Raw genomic sequence first — 10,965 nt, forward strand, 5'->3', positions numbered from 1 at the left:
CTAAAGTTTTCTTAGCTCGGGCCCCCTTTAAACACCTCCGGGCCCTGCGACTGTCATTGGCGGCCTCCAGCGCTATGTCCCACGGCCCCCGCTACACCTGCGCTTTCATAAGGTTGCGGCCCGTGCGTACTGACGTCACACGTACGCACGGGCACAACCTTGTAAAAGCGCAGGTGTAATAGGGAGCTACAGGACATAGCTGAGGACGCGGGGAGGAGACGCAACTGAAGCAGGAGGAGCCGGAGGCCACAGAAGGAGCCAGAGGTAGCAGGAGAAAGCAGCAGGATGATTGGGGGGGGGGGCCTGGAGGATGCTGAGGGGCAGCTGGAGGATGCTTTTGGGGGGCCCTGGGGTAGCAGGAGGAAACTTGTGGGAGCCCTGGAGGATGCTGAGGGGCAGCTGGAGGATGCTTTTGGGGGGCCCTGGGGTAGCAGGAGGAAACTTGTGGGAGCCCTGGAGGATGCTGAGGGGCAGCTGGAGGATGCTTTTGGGGGGCCCTGGGGTAGCAGGAGGAAACTTGTGGGAGCCCTGGAGGATGCTGAGGGGCAGCTGGAGGATGCTTTTGGGGGGCCCTGGGGGTAGCAGGAGGAAACTTGTGGGAGCCCTGGAGTATGCTTCGGGGTCAGCAGGAGGATGCTTTTGGGTGGCCCTGGGGTAGCAGGAGGAAACTTGTGGGGGCCCTGGAGGATGCTGGGGGACAGCTGGAGGATGCTTTTGGGGGGCCCTGGGGTAGCAGGAGGAAGCTTGTGGGGGCCCTGGAGGATGCTGGGGGGGCAGCTGGAGGATGCTTGGGGGGGGCCTGGAGGATGCTGGGGGGGGGAGCTGGAGTTTGCTTGGGGGGCCCGGGAGGAAGCAGAAGGATGGTGGGGGGGGGGAGCCGGAGGACACAGGGGGGGAGCTGGAGGAAGCAGTGGGGAGAGGGCCATAGTTGAGGACACTGGGGGAGGGCCACCACTGTTTTAGGGAGCCCTGTGCTGGCTAGCAATATTTTAGGGAGTCCCTGAACTGGCACCAATGCAAAACGTAACCCCTGGCCACCAATGTTTTAGGGGGGCCCTGGCTACCAATGTCTGTGTGTCATTTGAATTGATGGGAGGGGTCACTGGGGGTGTGGCCATTGGGGGCATGGGAGATGGTGGGCCCAGAAAATTTTATTGTGAGGGGCCCCATGATTTCTGATGGCGGCCCTGTGTAATAGTAAAACAATAACTTGTATTTGATCCCAACTAAAATATAATTAATCATTATTGGAAGCAAAACAAGCCTATTGTGTTTATTCAATATTTAAATGATTTTTAGCAGATTTAAGTTATGGAGATCCAAATTATGGAAAGATCCCTTATCCGGAAAACCCCAGGTCCCGAGCATTCTGGTAACAAGTCCTATACCTGTACTGCATTTTTGGGTAACAAAGCAACTAATTTTTTGATAGCACTGACATTTGTAGAAACTTGTAGTTCTTTAAAGCCCACTATTATATATCACAATGTTTAATAGCAACAGCTGGGACCTGTTAGCCTAGGGCTAGAACTTCTTCAGCTCACTGAGCTATGTGCCACTGCCAGTCCCCTATGAAGTGCAAGAAGTCAGGCTGTGCCCTCTTTTCCCTATTGGAGTGGGTTGTTGCCCGACTTCCTAAAGAATGAGTTGTAGAAGGAATTCCAGTTGACTGTTTTTTGCAAACTAGGATGATGAAACTTGCCACACATTCATTTTAATCCACCTCACATCGTGTTTTAAAATCCTTTAGTGGCCTTATACATATCATAAAGACTAGCCCCTTAATCACCTGGCTTGGAACAATCTGACAAGGCAAAAATGTAACTCTGCCCTATGTTTACTGAGCACATGTCTACTCAGCGTTCAATTTGCAAGGGGAGGGACTATTTGACAAGGTTCATCTACGTGCGCTGTTCGCTGAGAGCGCGTAGTTCCGGTTGTGGGCGTAGCTTGTGGAATTGCATACGCTGGCAGCTCGGCAAGTCGGTACTCAGTGCTCACACACCCAACAAGGCGAACGTAGTGCTTGTGGGTATCCTTACCAGCCCACCGTTTCTTTACTCTCCCTTTATAGTGTGCCCAGCCTAGCCATGGTAGCCAAACAGAGAATCCGCATGGCCAATGAGAAGCACAGCAAGAACATCACACAGAGAGGCAACGTGGCCAAGTCATCGGTACGTGTCGGGGACGCGCTGCCGGCTGGGTGGGAGTTTCACTCAATGTAAGGGAGATAGTGGGAAGCTTGTACTCTTTTTCTAACCCCTGTCTATTCCCCGCAGAGAAATGTGACGGAGGAGAAATCTGCAGTGGGACCATGGTTACTGGCGCTATTTATCTTCGTGGTCTGTGGATCCGGTGAGTTTATTTCCGTTTTCTTACTCCCTGTTGTACAGACTTTGCCCTGCTCTTACCAGTATGGCAGCTCCCACTAACATAAGAACCTAGCTTGGAACATTCCTGCCTAACAATGTGTTAAGAGCCATTTTTCTAATTGGCTGTGTGCTCCTTCCTATTGTCAGCTCCCACTAATACCTGACTAGCTGGGTACTGAGTGCTAACATGGTTCTGCCATACTATTACTGAGTACCTAAGGCATTCTTGCACTCTACCTTGTACCTGCCCCCTGTTCTGGGCACAACTCACCCCATCCCTATAACTCCCCTACTACCAGTACTGCCTGCTAACAGCTGTCACTGCCCCCAGCATCCTGTACAGAATGCTATATACATGCCTCCCTACCTGTCCTCTGATGGTGTTTCTAAGCTCTCCATATCTTACAACTGACCCAAAAGCCTTTAGAATCCCAAAACCTATGCTACAGGCACACCAATAGTCCTTATATGTGCCCCTGCTCCCACCACACCCTTGCAGTATTTCTTGGTACAGGTCAAATTTTAGTATTTAGTACTACTCATCTAGTGTAACCTCAGTTCCCAGTCCAGCCAGTGTTCTTCTGTTTGTCTTGTTGCCACTGAACTGATTCCCAGTAGCACCTGCCACATAAGCAGGGATGGTTTATGTGAAAAGTTTCTGTTAGGGGTACAAATGGGGGGGTGCAACCATGTTGTGATTCCATCTGTTCAATTATAAGTACCTGGAACAGTGATTGTAGTAGAACAGCTGTTTGGGACATCCCCACGCTCAATCACAATCATTGTTTTTCCTGATTTGGGTTTACCCTGACATCACCTTAAGGGTTCCTTCTAGCTGCACACGTATGCACTATTCAGCAGTCTGTCTAGCCCACTGCTTACATCACACAATACACAGCCACTTTCATTCCTCTACTCGTATACTTCCCTTTCATGTTTGCTGTGGTTATTATTAGCTCTAGTTCCTGCAGAGCAGCATTAAACACTAACCACCCACTGCTATATTTTATGTCTAATTTTGCTTCCCTGGTTACATATCCATACATACATATACATATATATCTGGGAAATGTGATAGAAATATATATATATTGTGATATGACAGACTTATCTATGTTGCAAAGCAAAGTTTAACTGATGTGCAACATGTGACAGCTGTACTTCTTTCCATTCTGCATATACACACATGCACAGTATTTTCTTACTTTTCAGGGCTAACATAATTAGCTTTATTAAACCAGGCATAGTAGCTTGTGACTTCTCTCTCTTTACACCATGCTGCATTCACCCTGGGGCCCTTTTGCCATATGTTAGGATTTTGCTTTGGAGTCTGATCGCTGATAAACTGAATTCCAATTTGGCCTAAATATCTTTTTTATGCAGGTGTTAATAATCTTATGAGAGTCTTGGCACCTTCATTTTTTTTTTTTGTTTATTTTTCTGAACGACCTTGTTTGTTAATTAGATAAGGATAGAAGCAGGTACTGTAGTGTTTGGAAATGTAAGGCATGTAGTAACCATATGTATACAAACAGATTTGTTTCATTGCATTATTAGTTAAATGACTCAACTGTGCACCAAATATGTTTTTGTGCGGCTAGAGTGTTGGATTCTAAAATTATCACTTCTATATATGAGTGTAAGAGAGATGCCCCAACTAAAGTGTAAAGTAAATTGAGTTGCCTTGTTATATTTGAATAAGTGTTGTATTTCCTGAGCTAAACAGGATAATTAAAACCATTTAGTTTTTGCAAGGTAGATAATTAGATTCCCAGTGCAGCGATAAGCAGGAGTCCATTGTACAGATTGTCTGTCCTCGCAACTAGCAATCATGGAGAAGCTTCAATTTCTCTGTTTTAGTTCATGAATGAACAAAAAACATAATTTTCACCTTTTTTTATCATTAAAATTCTATGTTCTGCAGAAGCTCTAATTAATTGAGTGCAAAAGGACAGTATACTGGCCCTTTAAAGGGCATTTATGAGCAGTCTGCTAAGGTGCCCTAATGATATATATTTAAGATTTATCAGAATATTGTTACTTTTCTATTGGAAGGGAAACTAACAACATGATCTCCTCTTTCTCCAGCTATTTTCCAGATTATTCAGAGCATCAGGATGGGCATGTAAAGAAGATCTCCCCCCCCCTCTCCCTATGTTGCTATTCACCTGTGAAGTATAAACGAACTCTAATATTTTGATCTATTGACCAGGACAAAGGAAAGATAACGGATTTCACATAACTGCCTGTTCCAGAATGACAGTTTAATACAACTCTCATCTGAGTCATTCCAAATTATTCCACCAAAGTCATTCCAAGTTTTCTAATCCATACCACAGTGCCTTCGCAAGGCACCGTATGCAGAAAAGCAATAAAGCAGAAAGCCTGCAGTTGTGGAGCTACTTTATTGAGTGAAATGTCAGTTTTTTTTCTTTGTGAAACAATTTTTTGCAATGTAGATACATAGACTAAATAGCTATTTTGTTGCAGCTATTTGTGTTTAAATGTTGTACCTTTTTTAATGTATAAAATTGGTTACTTTTTTCTAATTTAAAAATCAAAAGCTGGAATACTGATTCTTAGATAATTGGAACATTCTGTACTATGCTGCGTGAAAATTGTCTGTAAGGTTTGCCCTGTTTCCAGATGCTGCTCTGCATTTTTTTTAGGTAATTCCCTAAGGACCTAGCATAGAGTCCCTGAGCAACACTTGCTGTGTAAATGGAGAGAAAACAAAAAAGCCACATTTCTGTAAACAAACAAAATTGAACCTGACCGTGAATCAGCTTTATCTACCTCTCCCCTGCATTAATCGAGTGTGATGCTATAGCAACGATCAATCAGCCAAACGCAGCGGAGAGATCTTATGCTAACCAATCTGGTTTTTGGCATTCAGGTGCTGGCCTGGGTTTACTGTAGACCCCACTGGCGGGTAACAAGCTGTCATTTTTCTTAAATCATCTGGGAAAAGGCCACTGCTGCTTGGAGGAATAAAATACTGTGGACATACTGGGGGTCTTAAACTTGGTGCATTACAGCTAGTTTTGTGTGCAAGTCCAAGTCAGATAATCTTCTTGCCTTTAATGATCATTTTCTGCCCTCTGTTTTTTTTTTTTTTTTTTCTCTTGTACAAATGAAGGTTTGTGGCATGACTTAAGTGCGTAAGAGACCGTAAAGGTATTGCTAGCAGCTGATCAAAAGAAGTGTTCTTTTGATGCATTTTTAAAATAAAATAAAATTTTACAAAAATGCATTTGGGTTGTGTTGACAAATATGTTACCAGAAGAAGAGAGCTTGTCATTCATGGAGAAATTAACAAAATCACAAAAGAAGAACGGGCCCATTATTCAAAGTGATTTTTTTTTTATACCTGTATATACAACATTAATATATTAGAACGTTGAAAGGCTTATGGTGGAGAACATATTAATTGCTAAATAGTGCAGAACGAGTTCAAGTGTGATAGTAAGCGTTGACAAGACACCAATAAGAACTTAAAGGTGCCCTCTTTTCAATATAAGTTCAGTGAATTGGGTTTGTGCTCAACATGCCTTTTATGTTTATATTTGGTTTTTTTGCTCTAAACAGGGCAACATCTGATATTGACTCCTAGGAATGAAATAAATCAGCAGTGTACTGAGAGCCCTCTGTATAAACGAACCCCTTTCTGCCACTGCAACCTGTTAGGCCATGAGATAAGGAGCAGCTACGGATAATGCACAATATTTTTATACCAGCTCTTAAATTGTGCATCCCATTGAAGTCAATAGACCTGCCTGAGGAGAAATTCTTGAATAATTTATGAAGATTTATTTACTTTACACCATAGTTTGATTGCATCTTTCCATGGGATATTGCCAACATATTATGCAAGCACTACAATAAATGGGTTTATGCATTGAACATCCATGCAAATTAATAAATAACTCATAGAAGAGTTGAAGAGAAAAGCACACAGCTTTTACACATTCTTTATAAGAAGGCCTGATTAAATATAGATAATAGTTGCTGAATCTCTAGAGCAGTGCTGTCCAACTTCTGCGTTGCCGAGGGCCGGAATTTCTCGCATACATGGTGGAGGGCCGCTAATGGAAGCCACTTTTGACCACTCCCCTTTTTAAACCACACCCACTTCAAACCACATCTATTTTATCACAATGGTGGTAGTGCAGCAAAATCCCAAATGCTTGGTCCTTACTGCGGGAATATCTAGCATCATTCATATGTAAAAGAATTATATTATGTCATATTAATATATACCCTTAAATCCATATGCCTCCTCCTCCCCTGTGGATAGCACAGCAACCCCCAGCACATAATTACACACCTTAGGGACCATTTAATGGCTATTTCCAACTGCTAACAAACTCCCAGAACAAATCCCTGCCATGTTCCCCTCCCACAGGCAGCATAGGGCAGGCAGAGTATGGCACACACAGGCAGCACTCTGCCTGCCCTACCCTGCCTGTGTGTTCCATACTCTGCCTGCCCTACCCTGCCTGGGTGTGCCATACTTAACCTGCCCTATGCTGCCTGTGTGTGCCATACTCTAAATGCCCTGTGCTGCCTGTGTGTGCCATACTCTGCCTGCCCTACCCTGCCTGTGTGTGCCATACCCTCCCTGCCCTATACTGCCTATGTGCCATAATCTGCCTATCCTATGATCCCTGTGTGCCATACACACAGGCAGCATAGTCCAGGCAGTACCTACAATGTCTGAGGTGTGAACAATGTGGGTGATTACAGCCTGAGGTGTGAACACTGCAGGGGGTGACCAATGCAAGGATTAAAAGGTATAAACAACACAGGGGATTGCATTTTTAAACAATACAGAGGGATTACAGCCTGAATCTGAGGTGAGAACCATGCAGGGGGCCAGTTAATCTCAGTACTGATACCATTTAAATCTTACTCAAAGGTAAACTATCAAAGTAGCCAGACAGGTGGGGTGCCACACAGAGGGGGGGTCGCGGGCCGCCAGTTGGACAGCTCTGCTCTAGAGGGACGTGTGTGTGTGTGTCTCTTTAGAAAGCCTGAATCATGCTCATGTTTTTATCAACTTGTCGCCCATTGTCTAAGTGATCAGATCAATTCAGATTACGCTGAGTAGAGCATAACAACAAATAGCATAAATCCATAGGGACAGAACGTAGAATTTATTGGTTACCTGTTTAAAAGCAAAAATCTTACTGGTTGCTATGGGTTATGGCTCCTAGGCAAACTTAGTGCCTTTTATTAAGTCACACAGGCAGATTCTCTGCCAGCAGCACCACCCCAACTGCCTCCAGCAACACCCATTGGAGTGGTGAGCAATTTCTGCTGGAGAAACGCTACATGCTACATGAAATCTATCTTTAGGTGATTAATAATTATAAGGCCACAGCAGGAAGCCTACATGAGCTTAACTGGGCTGACAAGAACTTTGGCTTGCATTCTGCTATATATCAGGTACACCTATATTGTTATACATACAGAGAGGAACTAAAAACCAAATATAATAGCAGTTTAATAGTTTCCCCCTGCATGTACAGTATTTCTTGAAAGTTTGTGAACCCGTTAAAAGTATGAGTGTGACCTTAAGGCTAATGTCCCACAGAAAGATTAGTCGCTGCGATTTTTAAAAAGCAAGTTGACAAGTTGCTCGTTTTGTCTCTACATAGAGAAGAATATAAATCGCCAGTACCTAAACCGACGATACTACTTCAAATCGCTTATCGCTCTGAATCGCTATGATACCCTTATTCGAGCAATTTTACAAAGAAAGCATTGTCATTTAAAACTATTGGAATTACTGAAAGTAAAACCCACTGAGAGGGAAGTCGCTGCGATTTCCCCATTGCACTGAATGTAATTTCTAATTGTGGGTGGGGAATATGACACCTGGATTTGTGGGAAATAGATTCGCTCCATTGTGAAAATCTATAGTAACTGCTTGTTAGGAAACGACGGGCGACTTTTCGCTGTAAATCTCCCTGTGGGACATTAGCCTAAAACATCATGAAGAAAACCTAGTTAAACAAATGAAACAAAAATTATTATGTTTAAAAAATATAAATAATCCAATAACATTTCTGCATATGGCAAAAGTAGGTTAATTGTGCATTTAGTATTTGATGTGACCTCCTTGTGCAGCAATAACTGCAGCTAAACATTTGCATTAACTGTTGACTAGTCCTGCACATTGACTTGGAGGAATTTTAGCCTATTCCTCTGTACAGAACAGCTTCAGCTCTTGGATGTTGGTGGGTTTCTTCACATGAGCCACTCGCTTTAGGTCATTCCACATTTCAGTTGGAGAAAGAAAAACTAAGGTAAAACTAAGCTTCCTCATAGTCTAACTAACTGAGCATTTACACTGGTCTGGGTCTCAGTGCAGGAGCGAGGCATTATGGGAACTTTCTTTACACAGCTCAGTGTTTTTCTTCCTGTTTGGCTTCAGATCATCTGAACAGGTGAAATATGGGGAGACAAGGAAGCAAAGGAAATGATTAACTTCTAACTGAGGAGCCAGGTTAGAGAGAATGCTGGGACAAAGGTAGGTAATTCTGGAGGCTGTTTAAAGTAATTTTACTGATAGAAAAAAATAGGTTTACTTATTCTTTAAACTTTTAACTAGATATACCACTGCTGTACTATTACAGCTGCTATAGCTTTCGGCTATTTTTCAGATAGCTTTGGCCCATTACTGTTGACCAAAACTGTCTCATGGCTCCAAGGAATCTACAAGCAATACCCCTATGACTACTGCTTTTATAGTAGCCAGACACACTCAGAGACTGGGGATGATGGACTTAAAAGAACAGTAACACCAAAAAATGAAGGAGTATATACAAATTACAATATAATGTACTTTTGCCCTGCACTGCAGCAACTGGTGCATTTGCCTCAGAAAGACTACTATAGTAAATATAAACAAAGCTGCTGTGTAGCCATGGGGGCAGCCATTTAAAGGAGAAACAACACAGCTACATTAGCAGATAAAGCCCTATTCTATTCTACAGAGCTTATCTGTAATCTGCTATGTAACCTGTGCCTTTTCTCCTTTTTCCAGCATGAATGGCTGCCCCCATGGCTACACAGCAGCTCATTTATATAAACTATAGAAGTATTCTGTAGCAAACACGCCAGTTTTACCAATGCAGGGCAACAGTACAATATATTTTAATTTAATTACTTTAAAACACTTTATTTTTGTGGTGTTACTGTTTCTTTAAGAAGCATTTACAATCATGCTGGGTGATAGTAACATAGCAACTCAGAAGGAAAAAGACACATACATGGAGTCCAACCTTTTAATCTATAGAAAACCGACTAGATGTTAGTTGATCCAGAGGAAGGCAAAAATCCCCAACTGAAGCCTCTCTAATTTGCCTCAGAGGGGAAAAAATTCCTTTCTGACTCCAAGATGGCAGTCTGACAGTATGACTTATTCAGGTAGAGAATTCCACAACTTCACAACTCTGACTGTAAAAACCCTTTCAAAATATGTAGATATTTCTTCTAATCGGAATGGATGCCCTCGTGTCTGCTGGAAGGACCTACCTAAAGCATTAGAATGTTTTAATATGATCCCCTTATATTTTTATATATAGTTATCATATTGCCCCTTAAGCGCCTCTTCTCCAACATAAACATGGCCAGTCTCTTCATAACTGAGACTTTCCATACCCTTTACCAGCTTAGTTGCCCTTCTCTGGACCCTCTCTAATTCAATAATGTCCCGTTTGAGCACTGGAGACCAAAACATCACAGCATATTCTAGATGGGGCCTTACCAGCGCTCTGTAAAGTGGAAGAATAACCCCCTCCTCCCATAAATCTATTCCCCTTTTATTACAGCTCAAAATCTTGTTTGCCCTTCCTGAGTATGTGCTTTTTTTTAGAGGTGTTCCTTCACTAGGGGTCTCAAAGAAGTCATCATGGAGTAAAGGCAGTATGTTCAAGAACCTCTTTATAATACTGTTATGGTACTGCATGACATCCATAGTGACAAAGGAAACTGTCTAACCATTTATTATTTTTTCTGTTTACTATACAGGTATTGGATCCATTATCCTGAAACCCATTATCCAGAAATCTCTGAATTATGGGAAGGTCATCTCCCATAGACTCCATTTTAATAATATAATCTCAAATTTTTAAACCTATTACCTTTTCCTATGTTATGATAAAACTGTACCTAATGGTTGATCCCAACTAAGATACAGTATAATTAATCCTAAGTAAAAAATCCAAGTCCGGCTCATGACTCATGAGAAGCAATAGGTTATCTGAAAGCAGTTCTAATGTGTAGTGCTGGCTCCTTCTGAAAGCTCAGACTCAGGCACAATGCACAGAGATGGCTGCCTACACACCAATATTACAACTAAAATTCAAGAATAAAATTTTAAAGATTTTGAATCAATTATTTATGTGAACAGTGTAATATAGTAATAAAACTATACCATAAAAATCATAACAGAATCCCTTTAAAGATGAATGCTGCCAAATGACCAGATGAGGGTCCAGCGTGGCCCACCATATGTGTAGCAAAATGTATGGTGGTAGAATGATTAGCACAGCTGCTAACTGACCATAGCGTGTGTAAATTGATT

At 42.5% G+C, this 10,965-nt stretch overlaps 1 protein-coding gene across 1 annotated transcript; it reads left to right on the plus strand.

The window, feature by feature from the left end:
* The first annotated feature begins 1,936 nt into the window (after positions 1 to 1,936).
* Positions 1,937 to 5,625, plus strand: serp1 (stress-associated endoplasmic reticulum protein 1). The gene is given in 3 exon segments (NM_203754.1): positions 1,937 to 2,174; positions 2,280 to 2,355; positions 4,461 to 5,625. Coding segments are annotated over 3 exon segments (201 nt in total). The 5' UTR covers positions 1,937 to 2,090; the 3' UTR covers positions 4,502 to 5,625.
* Positions 5,626 to 10,965: the final 5,340 nt, after the last annotated feature.

The sequence above is a fragment of the Xenopus tropicalis genome, chromosome 5, assembly GCF_000004195.4.
Source record: "Xenopus tropicalis strain Nigerian chromosome 5, UCB_Xtro_10.0, whole genome shotgun sequence".
Taxonomy (NCBI): Eukaryota; Metazoa; Chordata; class Amphibia; order Anura; family Pipidae; genus Xenopus; species Xenopus tropicalis.